Source organism: Aristolochia californica, unplaced genomic scaffold (genome assembly GCF_029961685.1).
Source record: "Aristolochia californica isolate CCGP_79_NKW_82.1479 unplaced genomic scaffold, dmAriCali1.0.hap1 SCAF_5, whole genome shotgun sequence".
NCBI lineage: Eukaryota > Viridiplantae > Streptophyta > Magnoliopsida > Piperales > Aristolochiaceae > Aristolochia > Aristolochia californica.
This window is the reverse complement of record NW_027182214.1, coordinates 42647049-42664295: the sequence shown is the minus strand read 5'-3', so window position 1 is coordinate 42664295 and position 17247 is coordinate 42647049. Positions and strand designations below refer to the sequence as shown.

The 17247-nt window shown below is 41.1% G+C and overlaps 1 protein-coding gene across 1 annotated transcript in view; it reads right to left on the bottom strand.

Annotated features, from left to right (window-relative positions):
* Positions 1 to 14163, bottom strand: part of LOC137966495 (DNA-directed RNA polymerase III subunit 1) — a 54039-nt gene extending 39876 nt beyond the window's left edge. Inside the window, exons 1-4 of the mRNA XM_068813132.1 lie at positions 13932 to 14163; positions 13695 to 13824; positions 13248 to 13397; positions 12659 to 12833 (exon numbers count right to left, since the gene is read on the bottom strand). Of these exons, the coding sequence (XP_068669233.1) occupies positions 12659 to 12833; positions 13248 to 13397; positions 13695 to 13824; positions 13932 to 14011 (535 nt within the window). The 5' untranslated portion in view covers positions 14012 to 14163. The remainder of the gene's footprint in view (positions 1 to 12658; positions 12834 to 13247; positions 13398 to 13694; positions 13825 to 13931) is intronic.
* Positions 14164 to 17247: the final 3084 nt, after the last annotated feature.

Sequence of the window (17247 nt, the reverse complement as noted above, 5' to 3'; positions counted from 1 at the left end):
TTTAATTTTCTGAAAATATACAGATTTATTTAATTTAAATATTCATTAAAATATTCTAGTTTATGTTATTAAAAGAGAACATATTACTTCTGAAAAAACTTCAATTATAGAGTCATTGCATTAAACATAACCCTGCTGGCAGCATAGAAAGATTGAAGGTTTGATTGGAGGCAGAAGGTTTTACACAAACATGTGGCAAACATCACTCGGTTCGACACCACCACACATACGCAAGACTCAACAAGGGCCTCCAAGGAACTCTGGAGAGGAAGCAGCTTCTTCCAAATTTCAGTGCATATGTACAAAGGAGCTCAGGAATGTAAGATTACTCGATGCAGAGACAGACTGACAATGGGGAACAATTCAAATCATGCATCATCCACATCTTTGGTATCCATGCTGCCAACCCCCATGAAAACTTTCAAACCAATCCCTTCCCGCCTTTGCCAACCTCAACTTCTGCACACCTCAACCGCCGCACCTCACCTCAATCCCCAGCATCCCCCCTACTGCAAAAACCTCCACAGCCCTCCAGCCACCTAATCCATGCTCCATTCACTTGGACCCCGACCATCTCAGCACTGGAACAGAACTACCCTCTCACTCCCTCATCATCATGACTCACCAACCCACGTTTGATATCCTACCGATCCTTTCTTGGCTAATCAATAGCCTTCAAATCACCTATCAGCCCAACCAATCCTATTAGAACGACCAAAACTAGCTTATCCATCTTCGAAACTGAACCGATGCAGAGCTGGCGACTCGCCTATTTTCAAAATTCGCATTCCCCTCACTCCAGACTCGCCTATTTTCAAAATTTGCTGCCAACCCCCCTTCCACTCAGAACTACTACTTCGTCAATGGATTTGCATCCTTGGTCTCCCTGCTGAACTCTAGCAAATGGATATCTTTCGTCAGATTGCTGAAAGATTTGGGTAATTCGTGATGCTGCATGATGATACTTCCCGGATGTCTCGCCTCGACATGGCTCGTCTCTTATCGTTCCCAGGCAGCCAAATTTTGGATCTTCACTTTTCAAGATCACCATAGATCCCCATTTTTTTGGATTCGGGTTGGCTTCCAGAGCTCGGACCTCGCCTCCACCCCGGTGGCTGGCGATACTCCAGCGAAGGACTAGCAACTCCCCAGCCGGCTTTGGCCTTCAGATAATAACCAGCTCCCTTAACCTTTAAATCTGACCAAGCCAAACTTTTCTCTTTGGGATTATCAACCGAGACAAGTTAATTCAAATTCAAATGGCCCACCTAACCCATGGCAAAGTACTTTGATTGCTGAACCTGACCTCATCTTAATGACGCTCCCCCCCTACCCAGAGATTTTCACTGCCACCCGTACCAATCACTCCAGTTTCTATGAAAATGACATGACCTTCCATCCACCTGACTATGTCCTAAATCAGACTCCTCGACATGAGGCCCCACCCATTGAACCCCATTAATCCCACTGTCACTTTCCCGGCTAACCAGGTGCCTGGGTCAAACTTTCCTAATACCCAACTCCCAACCAACCGACAGTGTGCCACTGATTACAGTCAAGCCCCACCCCCTCGCCGCCCTGAAAAAACCCAGCAACCTGGCATTCTCCATGAGACCCCTAACTTCGTCTTACCCCACTTCATACCACTCCAGAAATGTCTACACCTTCCTCTCGTTCTAACGCCAATTCTTCGATCCAATAGCCCACCCCCAACCTTCCATCGAACTTCCCCTACCCAGAATCAAGTTCTCACACCCCAGCCCCCTCCACCTCTCACCATGCAAGTACCTCTACTCCTGAGAGTTTCCCTGCCCACCTGAGGGTGATCACATATCAACTCAAGAATAGAGCCCCTGCCCGGCCTGAGAGATTAGTGAATCAAAGTCAACCCAGCCTCCCGCCAACCTGTTACCCAACGACTAGAAAGCTGATCTTCCCCCCACCTGACGACAATTGTAGAGCCTTCATTGCGCCCTTCAATCCAAAAGGCAAAAATACGATGAGGATATATGGAATGAGGTGATGAGACTAGCAAAGATTATGGGAATCGTTTACCAAGGTCCCCTCCCTGGAGTCAACTGCAAGCCCGGAGTCAATGATCATTCTTTCCTGGAATCCCTGTGGAATTTGCTCTACTCGGAAGTGATCGTCCATCCGAGACTTAATATCATCCTACAAAGCCTCTATTGTCTTCTTCCAAGAAACTAAAGTTTCATGTATGACCGACAAAATTGTTCGTGATCCTTGGAGTGGCCGTAATGTGGCCTGGACTGCAAATGGCTCTACTGAGGGTATCCTGGCCATGTGGAATTGCAACTTTGAGGAAGTGATTGACAACCACTTGGGGGAACATTCGATAAATCTTCACATTAGGGACCGAATTTCTGGCAATTCTTGGGCCATTACATGGTTTATTGCCCATCCCCCTCCAGCCATGTTTCCCTTCGTTGGCATGGAGGTTGGCTTTTGGTGGCTGATTTCAATGCAACCAGGTTCTATTCGGAAAAATTCCCTCCCTCCGAACGCATCTCCACCACTATGAGGAAGTTTGCCAATTTTATTAGTGGCTACGAGCTCGAAGATATTAATTTATCTGGGAAGACTTTTACTTGGACCAATAGCCAACACCAAAACCCCATTCACTCCAAGCTCGATCGCTTCCTAGCCAACGGCGAAGGGTTTCAAATGCATCACCATGCCACTGGGAAAGTTCTTAATCGGCTATGCTCGGACCACTGGCCAATTTCACTTGTCACCCGTGCGAACAATTGGGGCTCCATGCCATTCCGTTTTGAAAATGCATGGACCAAAGTGCCTTCCTTCTTGGACCTGGTAGCCACAGTTTGGCCCACCCTTGCGCTCAGATGGTCCCTTCCCCAAAAGCTCAAGCTCTTGAAACATCACATTTGTGCTTGGGCGACATCCCATCACACTAGTGTTCCACCAAATTGAATATCCTCGCCCGGCACAATGACTTGGATGGCCTCGAGGAGACCCGTGCGCTGACCTCCCAAGAGTTCCAAGCCCGCAACACTCTTCAATTCCAGCTTCAAGACATTTCATATTCGGAGCTCATCCACTAGAAGCAACGAGCGCCCTTCAAGTGGTTTGTCGAGGGTGACGGGAACACTAGATTTTTCCACTCAATGGCTTTTGTTAGGAGTCAATCCAACTAGGTCTTCTTTGTCAATTGATGGAGAGATAACCAGTGACTGTGACGCCATTACTAATGTTTTTTTGAGGGTTTTTTGCAGATCTCTATCGTGAAGAATTATGCCCCCGTCCGAGACTCGAACATATCTCCCTTCAGGGCTAGCCTCCTTACTGGACCAGCCTTTCTCTTACAAGGAAATCAAGCTTGCCACTTTGAATTTAGCTTCTGATCAAGCTCCGTGACCTGACGGCTTCAACAACGAATTCTATAAGCTCATTTGGCATGTTATCAAGGATGATATCTTAGAGATGGTTAACTCTTTTTATTCCCTTGGTTTCTCCTACAAGAGTATGGGCACCTCCTCCATAGCTTTGATACCCAAGAAGCAATCTACCGAACATCCATGGGATTTCCGGCCTATTAGTCTTACCTCAAGCCCCTACAAAATCATCATGCAAACCCTTGCTAATCGCCTCAAGGTTGCTATGCTGATCTTGGTCCACCCTTGTCAATGTGCTTTTATCCGTGGCAGAAACATTCTCGACTCTGCCATGGCCTCCCATGAGATGATGGAACACCTCTGGCGATCAGGAAGAACTTGTTTTGGTTTGAAGTTGGACTTAGAAAAGGTTTCGACCAGGTTTGTTGGTCGGTTATTGATGATTTGTTACACATAATGGGATTTGGGCCTAGATGAAGATATTGGATTCACAATTGCATTTTGTTTGCTACCTATTCTATTCTACTCAATGGTGTTGTTTTCTAGGATACTTCAAGGATTCAAGGGGTATTCGACAAGGGGACCCACACTCCCCCTTGTTATTCAACTTAGTGGTTCAATATTTGTCTAGTTTAGTCCGCTCGGCTAAGCTACCCAGTTGGCTCCAACCGATTTCCCTTCATGCTGAATTTGACATTCCTTTACTACAATTTGCGAAAAACACCATTCTGTTCAGAGCAGGCACTGTTGGTGAGGCTCAACGTATTAAATCTCTTCTTGGGCTTTTTGAATAGACATTGAAGCAGAAAATAAGGTGGAGCAAAACTTCTTTAATCGGCTTCAATATCCTTGATGGCACTCTTCATGATATGGTCGAGCTTTTGGACTGCCAAATTGGGTCCTTCCCCACCACTCACCTGGGACTTCCCCTCTTCAATGGGCGACCCTCAAACAACTCTGGAATCTTGTCATTGAAAAATTGGAAAGGGTGGATGGCTACTTGGAGGGGTCGCTTTCTCGCTTCTGCTGGGAGGCTAACCCTTCTCCAGGCTGCTATCAATGGTATCCCTACATTCTACCTTTCTTTCTTTTGTTGCCTGGTGGAGGTATGTAGCCTTATTGATCAGATCCAAAGAAGGTTTCTATTGCATGGTTCCGGTGATGTTTTTAAATACCACCTAGTTAACTGGGCCGAGGTATGTCAACCCAAGACTTTGGGTGGGCTAGGTCTTCGTTTAACTAGGGACATGAACTAGGCTTGCCTCCTAAAATAGTTTTGCCATTTCAATTTAAATCCTACAGCTATCTGGAGGCCTTTGGTAGCCATGAATTTACACCTGGATGGGAGATGGTGGATCAATGGTGGTAATCGGCGTCATCTCTCACCTCTTTGGTGCTCCTTCTACCCTCTGCTCAACTCTTTCAGACTTAGCATCAAATACATTACTTGCAATGGCAAAACAATCAGATCTAGTTTGATCATTGGTGTAACGGCAAGGATTTGGGTAGCTCCTTTTAGGGGTGGCTTCGAACCGAGCCGGCTGTATCCGGCTCGAGATCCGGGATTGGCTCGTTTACATTAACGAGCTGAGCTCATCCGAATACAAGTTCAGCTCATTAACGAGCTGACTCGGGACCGGAAGCGGGAGCAAGAGCAGGGGGGGGGGGGGGGGGGGTGAATTCTTCCTCCCCTTGTCACCGTTGAACCCCTCCCATCCACTGTTGTCGTCGTCCGTTCGATTTCTTCCTCCCCTCGCATCTGTTTCTGTCACCGCCGCTTCCGTCATCCCAGACAACAGGTCCTCGCCGGCGCTGTAACCCCCTTCCCTCCACGTCGTCTCGGCGGAAAACCAGCAGACATACCTAAGTTCAGGGGAGAAATAACTCCCCCCCCCCCCCCCCCCCCCCCCCGGCAAAGATGATTTCGCATGTGCGAGATCATAAATTGAAAAAAAAAAAAAAAAATTCCTTAAAACTTTTTAGTAGAAATAAGTCTCTAGGGACTATTAGTGTCTCATGTTTTTTTAAAACATTTTTCTATTTGAAAATTCTTATTAAAAAATCATATAATTTTCTAAGTAAGATTTTCCTGCCAAGATTGGCTAGAAAACCGTATAGAAAATTTTCATTGCAATTTTGTGTTTGGCATTTTATTTGATTAAAAATCTATTGATAAGTATAGTAATATATTAGACTGATTATTAATTTTTATTTATTTTCCAAGAAGAGGTACATTTAACTTTCATAAGAAAATTTTAAAATATTTCTTGTAATTTTCTAATAAGTCACTAATAGTAATAGGATTTTATTTAAAGTTTTTTTTGGAAATATGTATCATAGGAAAAATATTTCTAGTTTTTCTTAGAATATAAATTTTCAACCAGGGGTACTAAGGAGGCCATAGTAAATTTATGGCCAGATTCAAAAATTACAAAACAAGCTAGACAACATTTGGAGTAAAAAATATTAATATTGGTGCGTTTTAATCCATTATTGAAATTCAATCTTGAACGTCCCCTATCATTCTTTTTTTAAAATGTATGCATAATTTTATATATAATTTATTTGACATATATTTTATATAGAGTATTAAATGTAGGTTAAGTTCAAACTCGGCTAGAGCTCGAACTCGAACTCAGTTAAAATTATTAGGCTCGAGTTCGATTACAATTTTAGGTTCGAGGCTAGGGTCGGCTCGAGCTCGAGTTCGAAATATTTAAATCAAGCTCGGCTTGAACAAGGTTCGGACTCAGCTGGATTCGATGCCACCCTTATGCCCAATTTTAAGTAGAGGTCATTCCCAATTTTATGTAAAACGTATGCATAATTTTATATACAATTTATTTGACATGTATTTTTTTGAAAAGTTTTAAATCTATGTTGGAGCAGGAACTCGAGATATGTATTTTTTGAAAAGTTTTAAATGAATGTTGAAGCTCGAGCTCAGCTCGAACTCGGTTAAAATTATTAAGCTCGAGTTCGATAACAATTTTAGGCTCAAGCTCGAGCTCGAAATATTTAAATCAAGATCGGCTCGAACATAGGCGGGTTCGGGCTCGGCTCGGCTCGATGCCACCCCTAGCTCCTTTACTCCCTTGCTTCCCATTTGCTCCTTGCAAAATGCCATGATTGCTGACTTCTGATCATCCCCTGGCTATTGAAACTTTTATTTTCAGCATGGACTCTCTGATTCAAGAGCTATCTTAGCATCCCAGCTCCTATCTGATCTTCAATGCGTGGACATTCGACCTACCATCCCAGATAAAATCATTTGGACACATGATCCCAACAGAACATTCTCGGTCTCCTCTGCTCACTTGCTCATCACCGACAGGCTTAGACCTCACCTTCCTCATATCAGTTCTATTGCTTGGAAGATCTTTGCTCCTCCAAAGATTATGTTCTATCTTTGGTGTGGCCTTCATGACCGGATTCTAACTGTTGATAACCTTAGAAGAAGAGGAAACTCTGCCCCCTGCAGCCTATGTCCCCTTTGCTCTCAGACAGATGAGACCATACCACATCTGCTCTTACACTGTCATTTCTCATGGACCGTTTGGACCCGCATTTTGCAGCACATTTGCCTTACTTACTGTATGCCCAAACACTTATTCGGTGCCTACCAATTCCTACAGCATATTCCCCTGCCCAAGCTAGGCCGCTTGCTGGCCACTACCTTGGATGCTTTGGCAAGAGAGGAAAAACAATAGGCGCTTTAGCTTGAAGTCCTACTCCATTGACAAAGTTGTTGAGATGTCTATTGGGCACATTTCCTCTTGGCTACACTCAAGGACAAACTTCAGCACCTTCAATGGTACCTCCTTAAGATCCAATTGGCGATGCATTGCTCAAATGGCAGGTAGTCAGGGTCCCCCCTCCCCATGGTGTCTCTAAGCTAAATTTTGACGAGAGTGCTCGGGGAAACCCGGGACCAGCTGGATTCGGCGGCATTATTCGGGAGGCCTCCTGTTCTATTCTGATCTCCTATGTGGGTCCGATGGTAGAGTCGGATTCTACTGCTGCTGAACTCCGCACTTTATACCATGGGCTGACTATTTTCCGTGAGCATCTTCACAGACCCCTCATTGTCGAAGGTGATTCCAACGTCATCATCCATTGGTGCTCCACAGATGCTACTCCCCCTTGGAGGCACTGGCATATTTATCACTGTGTTTCTGACCTCGCTGCCAACCTTACCTGTACTTGGTCCCATGTTCCCCGTTCAGCCAACTCCTTGGCCGACGGGTTGGCAAAACAAGGGACATCTAGAATCTCTTCCTCAATGATGACCTTCAAAAAAAGTGCATATAGAAATCCACCTAGTTTTTTTTGGCTGAAGGGGAGTACAAAGTGTGATAACTAAACAAATCCACTTACCGGTTGAAGCAATCTCCTAAAGCATGTGTTGACAATTTCAGCATAGTGGTGCTTACCTTTGGTTTTACAATGTCAACAGTTCATCACTGTGTTTCTGAAAAGCATGGAAACATGACTCACCAGGTCAACCTAGAGGAAGCAGGTCAAGTTAGGGGATCAGACTCAACCCTTCAATTTTGAGGGATTCCCTCCTTACCTGCCCCAAATCTGCGTCCTTTCTTTTATTATAAGTATGGCTAGACACCAGCATTTTATTGTTGAAGATTCCATTAGGAACAGTAGTTGGCCTTTGTAATTTAGAAGCCGTTTGCATCAAGTTGAAATGAATAGATGTCTAGGCTTCTCATGCTTTTAGAGTTGGATTGTAGACGCAAGTCTAGGGATGACAAATTGTTTGGAGATTTAGTATCCCAATGGATTACATAGGGGCTTCCAATTGCTCTCATTTATCTGCCCCACTATTCAGAGTCACCCTCCTGCTTTAGATTTGAATGTCCAGTTCCTCCTAAGTTTAAATATTTCATGTGGTGCATCTCTAAAGGTAAGATCTTCTGGTTTTTCAGGATGATAGATGTAAGTTTTGACTGTAGCAAATGAGTCGGTGGATCATATTTTCATGCATTTCCCTTTTGGCTTTTGTTTCCAGTGCCATGCTAAGAATCGGCTTTCCTTGTTGTATTCATAATTCTTTTCCAGAGTTATTCCAGCTCTCTCAATGTTTGGAAAAGCAGCTGTTTATGAAACAGTCTAGGCTTTGTGGGAGGAAAGAAATGCTAGAACATTTGAGAATAATTCCTTATAGGACAAATGTTTCATTATACTTTTTTTTTAAAATGAAGTGTATAAACTATTAAAGAAAGTGAAGAGTACAAACAAACCTATCAAGGAATGTTTCATTATACTAATATATAGCTTAGTAAAATCCGCACTTCCAGCACTTCTCTGGTATTATTTTAAGATCTCATTGGCAAGAGATAGCAGCTTTTATTGACTATAGAAGTAGTAGGGTGCACTTATGGAGGCCTCCTCCAGCAAGATGGCATAAGTTGAATTTGATGAGAGTTCAAGAGGGAATCCAAACTTTAAAGGAGGTGGTGGTGTGCTACATGATTGTGTAAGGCAGATCTTACGGGTATTTTCTGCTCCTTCTAAAATTTGTGGTTTTACTGAACCGGAGCTTCAGGCTTTGCCCTGTGGATTGAGGATTTATGAGCAGAATGTTATTTCTCTTCTTGTCATTGAGGATGATCCTTTGGTCGTAATTAGTTGGCTTCATCTTCCCATGCTCCTATTTGGAGTTTTTGTATGCATGCAGGATAAAAATCTTGACCAATGTGGAGGAATGCAGTTGACAAGGTCATGATGCACAGAATAAAAAAGAGTTGGCTGATTCTTTGGCTACAATCTCTCTACCACATCTTATTTAGAGCAATTCATACGCGTTAATGGTTGATGTTCCAGTCATTGGTTATTGGCCATTATTTGCTGCTTTTATGTCTTTGCCTGTTTTAGTTCTTGTTTGATTCTTGTTTTTGCTTTCAGCAGGCAAGTGTGCTGATGTTCTTGGCGTTGGTAGTTTGGAGGCCCTTTTCTAATTTATAATTTTTTCCCTCTTCTTTCTCCTCAATGACATTCTAATCATTTTAAAAAAGAAAAATACATATTCGAGTTAAGAGGGCAAGGTCGGGAAGGGATTGAAAACCACATTAAGGAATGGGATGGAGAAAAAAACCTGCTGCATTATGGGGTAGAGCTGGACCTATTGCAGATTTTATGCAGGGTGTCATAGGATTCAGTAAAGCCATCATAAACACGTCCCACTGCCATCTCTACTGGCAAGCAATACATTTAAGTCTAAAAAACGTAATCTAATATCAGATGATACAAAATGGTTTAATTAGTGCAGTTTTAAAAAAATTAGAGAAAAACAAACAACTAACATTAGGAAAATCTAATGTGAACTTAATAATGTACTTAAGACCCTGTTAATGCCCCAAGGGAAGTTAAAGAAAATTGACACCCCAGAGAACTGGCCAAAAAAGAATAAATGCAGAAAGGGAATAATTCACCAAGAAATGTTTTCTACTTTCATGCATAGATTAGAGAAAGCAAATTACCTCACAAAAAGGTACCATCTACATTTCTTAAAAAAATTTAGATCAAGTGTGTCATTTTTTGTTAAGGAATAGTCCCACGTAGATTAGTGAGTACAAAGACCTTGAGTTTATTAGTTGGGAAAGAGGTTTCCTAAGTTGGCTAGTCATTTTGGGATGGGCCTTGGACCCAACTTAGCTTGAACTGTAATTGCTAGGTCAGCTAATCATTTAGCAAACACCCAAGCTAAGTTGGGTGTTTCATTCCAACACCTTGTTGTGGAGGAAGGCCCTTTTAGCTAGGTATTGACTCTTTTCCCTTTGTTAAAAGTTTATACATCTTTATTTCAAAAAATAAAATAAACTCTTAAATGAAAGAGAAAGAATACAAAACCTAGCTAAAAGGGCCTTCCTCCACAACAAGGTGTTGGAGTGAAACACCCAACTTAGCATGAGTATTTGCCAAATGATTGGCAAACCTAGGAATGTGCTTCCAATTACAATTCAGAAGATAAATTAAATTACATATATCAAAAAAATATCCCAATACCGCCAGGGAGGAGGGGTTGACTTTGCACACCAGTTAATGACAGTTTTAGAGTCGCCTTCAATACAGAGGGGTCCCACAAGATGGCTTTGAAAGATCTGAAGCTCTTTGAGCAATCCGGAGAGTTCTACAGTGGTAGAATCAGAGATTCCAATTGGCCCGGCGAAGGTGAAAAGTAGACGACCATTTCTATCATGTATTACTCCACCAAACCCCATAGGACTAGGGCAACCAAAAGCATTGTCATCAATGTTTAATTTGTAGTGGCCCGCCGGTGGGGGAGCCCAAATTGCCATTGTCGGAGGACAGGAAGGATGCGTCATACCGGCAATCAGCTACCAATTCCCTCTGAGATTGGAGCCGTTGAGGCTTCGAAATTCCTTACGTGTCAGGAGCCAGGTTGAAACTTGGCCAATAATATTTTTTATCAGTATATCAATAAGGATAGATTTAAAGTTGAATTTTCGATTGTTTCTTTCCTTCCATAAGGCCCATGACCATCGCAGCATGAAATGAGTAGTTTCCCAAGCTTTGGGAGGCTAGCACTGGTAACTGAGAGAATAGAGGATGGAAGATTTTAGGAGGGGCAGTAATAGAAACCGATTTTATTTAGGACTTTTATTTAGAAGGCTAGTCCAAACAGTATGGGCAAAATGACAGAGTAAGAGGATATGAGTGGCTGTGTCGAGAAAATTTTGGCAGAAGGGACAGGAAGGGTCCTGGACAGAGGTTCCGCGTTGAATTAAGGAATTAGAGGTGAGGAGCCTTGGACCCAACTTAAATGGTATCAGAGCAGCTACTCACAAAAGAGGGCCTACACCTAAATTATCAACTTGTAGAGCCACAAAAGAAGGCCTACACCTAAACTATCCACTTGTAGAGCCACAAAAAGAGGGCCTACATGTGATGGGGAGTGTTAAGGAATAGTCCCACATGGATTAATGAGTACAAAGACCTTGAGTTTATTAGTAGGGAAAGAGGCTTCCTAAGTTGGCTAGTCATTTTGGGATGGGCCTTGGACCCAACTTAACATTTTCAATCAACACTTTTGATCCAAAAGAAAATAGTAAATGACCCCAGACACTCTTCCCTCCCAGCACAAGAAAAAGCACATCCTCTAGATAAAGTACAACACTTTGGAATGGAATTGAATTTCACCCCATATTAACCACTTTTCCTATGCAATAATCCAAATAACTATCTGTTTAGAGTACTAGGTATAGTAGGCAACTAATTTTCTACTCCCATAATGTAAACAGAGTACTAGGTGTGTGTGTGTGTGTGTGTGTGTGTCCATCCCAAAATGACTAGCCTCCTAGGCAACTAATTTTCTACTCCCATAATGTGTGTGTGTGTGTGTGTGTGTGTGTGTTCCTGTTTCCATCCCAAAATGACTAGCCACCTAGGGTGAATTTTTTTGACACATGACAAAGACCCGTTTCCATCCCAAAATGACTAGCCACCTAGGGTGAATTTTCTTGACACACGACAGAGACCCCAAAAAAAATCATTTATATTTGAATAACTAATCACTAGTTCAAAAATATGATAGGGACCACTTTTTTTGGTTCAGCTGCACCCCTTACTTTCACAATATAGGAAGGCAAAAAACTAGCCTAGATATGCATTAACCTGTCTGCTGAACAATGAAAGCATTCATTTCCCTGAAAAATATCCATCATCAAAAGAGGAGAGGATCCTATCATGAAAAGAGGAGAGGATCCCATCATAAAGAGAAGATGATTTACAAGCGACAAAAATATGAAGAGAAATTATGAGAATCATAGAAAGAGACAAAAACAATAAAAACACGCAAAACACAAAAATACAACACTAGCCCAAAAGAAATAGGTTGGCCTTCTTCAAGCCTTTCCTCACCAGTTCCATTCAAATCATTTTCTGCTTCCCTCAGTCCTTGCTGATCTATCCATGTATACCAACTATAATTGCCATGTGTGCACTCTTGGGTCCTTCACATGGGTCAAATCCACTCAAAAAACTAGTATTTATTTCATCATGTACTACTGCAACTCGATATATGTTCTCTAACACAACTTCTAACTTTATAGTTCCCGGTTTTGTTTGCCACAGATCAATCCCAAGGTTCTGATCTCTGGCAGCACTATAAATAGTAAATAATACTTAAATCTAACAAGGGTAAGAACAAAAAACAAATAAATTGAAGTTCCAATTTTAAGTCAATAAACAAAAAATTCATGCAAAATTAATGCAAATAAACATTAGAAGTTTAAGTTCAGATGACTAACCATTTTTATACCCACAGATTCCACACTCAATGCACTTAGAGCCACTGCTAGGAGAACACCTTTTTATAATTTTCTTCACATATGCATTCTTTTGCAAAACCTCCACTTTGGGATTTCTCAACTTTCTTAAATAATCTTTGCGCTCTTTATCTGGGAGAAGTATCCTGGCACAAGACTATGAAAATATCTCAGTCAGAGAATTTAAGCCCTTCAGTCTCAAGTAGAAGAACACCAAAGAAAAAATTAAACGTCACTTATTTGTTTCCATCTTCACAACTGATGAATAAGTAATATAAACAATTGAAAACAGAGAAAAGATCATAGAAAATTCATAGTCACGAAAGAAGAAAAAGAGAATGGCCACAAAGCCAGAGGAGAAATGCATCCATACAAGAAGGGCATGACAATCAGCACCTACTAGCAAGGTGGCTGCATCTGTCATCCTCCTAACAGGGGTGTCCCCTCAGCAGTAGTAGGCAGACACGACTTTAAAATACTCTGTCAAGAGAATGAGCCTCCCCTGGATAGCATTTGGTGCACACACATAGTGGCACATTCCTATGATAAAAACAAACTTTTCAGTTAATACCTTGCAAATACACTTCAAAATGTCAACAATAGTGCCAAAGTAGCCAACATGAAAGACAGGGAGAGCAAGCTTCAAGTATCCATAATGCCCGGGGCAATCGGTGAAATTTCCATGGCAAGTTGCACAGGTACCGAACTTGCTTGCTGGTCCCTGAATGAAAAAATAAAGCACATTGAGCTTCTCATTCTAATTGGATGAAAGAAAAAAGACCTTAGAGACATTCATATGTATCTAAGAAAACACATTTACAAAATATATCCAAGTCCAAAGCTATTATGAGGGGTACTAGATGTTTCAACGGAAAGATGAACTTGATTAGGCTTCTAAAATACGAAACTAAACTCAATGACAACTACCTGGACAATCAATTAACAAAGCTATATCCAGTGAAAACAGCGTATCGAATTAAATGCATAAAGAAAAAAATAACAAATGGGAAGACAGCACCATGCGGGAATCAAGCAACCCATGCTCCACTGTATTTCTGGAGCTGTCGTAATAACGACTATTATAGACTTGTACTGCTGCAGATTTGCATATCTCTGATCCCGAAAACATCCTGAATTGCATACTCTTTCTGCATAATTAATAAACATTTACACGAAATAAGCACAAAATTAACAATAACTAATGATTAAAAAGATAAATAAAACTAGTTGCAAACGAATGAGAACGAATTTTTACATTTTACGAGGTCCAACTTCTTCGATAAAAGGCTCTTTAGTGAATCTGATGGCTTCGGCATTACTGTCCGCGCTAGCCATCTTTGAATCAAAGTGTCCAATGCCACGACTCGGTAGAAGGGATTAAAAGAATCGCATTCCTTCGACTACATCTAGGGTTTTGAAGAGGTTTAAGTATTTGAGGAGATGGCGGGAGTTCTGCTCTATCGATGGCGGTTCTATTGGGGGAAACGCTGAAGGCGGTCGGTCGGTCTAAGATGAAACCGGCAAGACTGTCAATATATACGGTCCGAGATTCTCGTATAATTTAATTACCCAATGAAAAAATGAGTAGAGACCTAAGTTCATTTAAGCTAAAATGAATCTAATTTTTAGTTTAATATTTAAATTTAAATTAAATAATTTACCACTTTATTTATTATATGTATTCGTGTTTTATATTTATAATAAACAAAAAAAAATTATATATATAAATTAAATAGAAATTTCATAAATAGTATATTTTGTTTCAATTTTGGTGCAGTTTAAAACATACCAAAACAAATGCTAGTGTTTGTCCATTACATTATGACACTACTTAAACCCTCTTTAGAGTTGAAGTGGCCATATAGAAAACTAGTAAGTTACTACAAAATTGATGCAGAGTTTTTCACTATGGTTGATACAACCCATTTGCAAGGTTAATAATACATGACAAATGAAAATGTTCTTAACGATAACTATCTTTCCAGGTAAGTGTTCTTTACATTTATCCAGAGGATTGAAGTAAAAAAAAAAAATCCTAAAATGAAAGATCCTTCACTGTCGACCCATTTATGAATGAGTGCATTTTTCACTTCTCACACATTGAAGGAAAAAGACCGTAAGTGCAAAGCTTTCAGTTACATATTAACGAGAAAGTCAAAAGGGATATCAAGGGTCAGGAAAAGTCACAACTTACAAAACTTTAAAAAAAAAAAATACAAAGGGTATGTTAGTGCATTGTGTAAGTGAAAGTGAGTTCGTTTTCATTGGGAAAAAGTGAGTGTTGGTGCACTATGAAAGAACGGATCAAAAGTGAATTACTTAGGTAATTCACTTTCACTCATCGTTTCATTCGACGATTCATCTGCCTCTCGCTTGGTTAGCAAGAACATGATGCTCCCTCTTCATCACTTGTCGCCTCTCATCTTCCGACTAACCATCTATCCAGTTCTCCTATGCATCCTTGTCCCATCTCGACTTCTTTCCCACCGTCTTTCTTTCTTTGTTTTCCCCAGCCATCGTCCATCTCGATTTCTCTTACCGTCTCTTTCTCTTGCCACCCCTCTCATAACCTAACCCCAAATTTATACCATCTCAACCTTGTCGCCTCTCTCTCTATTCATAATTTCTCTCATCTCATCCTGGTCGCCAACCCAAAATTTCACTTAATTTTTGTAACCCATAATTCAAAAACCTTTTACATTTCGCCAAAATAGGGAAGTGAAAGTGAAAGTGAATTACTTTTTTGTGTTAATATATGCAATGAAAAATGCAGTGTAAAATATTTTTTTGTGTTAGTGTGCACAATGAAAAGTGCAGAGAGATATTTTTAATTAAATAATATGATAGATGTAACTCTTATGACTTTTACAATTTTTATTAAATAAAATTAGAAGGAAATCATTGAAGTTATTACCAATCTTCTTCTTTAATCAACTATGCATTTCTCTAGTGATTTGTATTTAATCCTTCCATATTTTCTACCATCGACAACGGTGTATCCCTATTAAAGCTAGTAAAAGTAGTACTAAGGAACCAACTAAATGCAAGGAAATCTGATATATTAAAAGCAATCTTATGGAAAAAGGGTTTGCTTTAATTCTGCATAAGTGGAAACATTGTCCGAAACTTGTTCTTTTGAATGGTGCATAGGAGCTTCAAAGGATGATTTACTGGTATGATTTCAAGGGCACGCTTCACTTATTTGACTAAATTACCTAGGATAATGAAAGCCTAAAACAATGAAAGTTTGACAATAAGAGATTAGATGGACAAAAGGCAAATGGGCATGTAGGTGTGAAAGTTAAGCAGAGATTGTTGAAATATAATAAAGTAACCATTCATTAGGCTTCCCTATAACCAACTTTTACACCTTTGATTCAACAAATATGAAGTGGGTAATTTCAAAGGTTTTTTTCACGTTCTTAGTTGACCCCTTTGGTTACCAAGGAAGGGCAACAATCTGTGAAAAGAAAAAAGTAGGGACAAGGCACAAGCGGAAGAAAACAAAGACATAAAATGAATGAGGTTATTGTTTTTGTAACTTCGTTGGAGTCGTTTCAACTTCCCAAATAAAACTCAAAAACCTACCAGTGAAACTAAGATAATTGAATAAAAAGCAAGAGAAAGAGATACTGAGACAAATTAGTAACAGTGATCACTTCCAACAAGCGCGATTAGAGACCAGACTGAACAGGAGGAGAGGTACTAACTAGAAAGAAAGCCCCCGTCAAAATCATGGCCGCCATCTTGGGTGATGTCTTTTTGAGTTCCAACAGTAGGCGATATGATGATCGTCAAATAACTCTTTTAGCTTGTGAAAATTGTCTAGAATGTTCACTAGTTTACATTGATGAAAATGTCAGTGTTGAATATGTAGATGCGGTACTGCCAATGCGAACCCCTCATTGTTAAAGAGAAAGTGAAAATCAAAGGAGAAATTAAAGGAGGGAGAAATCATACCTATGGAGTTCATCGGCTTTATAAAATAGTGTTAAAAAGAAAAATCAAGGTGGAGGTGTTAAGCGCCTAGCCAATACTACCCAAAAGACCGGCATGTCAAGAGCGGAAAACATAGGTACTTAACCCAGGACCATAACATTACACCCACCGTCGCGAGGCTGACCCCACGACGGCCTACACTGGAGACAACCCACTTCTGATGATGGCCCACTCTAATGACAACCCTAAGGTGCGGGAACACACTCAGGTCACCCCTTCCGCTAGGTCACCTCCTCCGCCCTGGGCTACACACCTCCACACGCCACTTGTAGCATACGGGAATCGAACCAGCTCTGATACCAAATGTTAAACACCTAGCCAATACTACCCAAAAGATCGGCCTGTTAGGAGCGGAAGACAGATGTACTTAACCCAGGACCATAACAGTACACCCTGCCCTCCCGAGCCGATGATCACAACGGCAATAACACAGCAACGCGACACGGGCCAGAGGATCCCATAATCCCCTCCCCGGCGTCCCGCCAGGGGTGTGCGGTCCACCTGCGTCTGCGGGGACTCAAAGTCAGGACGTAGCGCCTGCTCTTATACCAAATGTTATACACCTAGCCAAT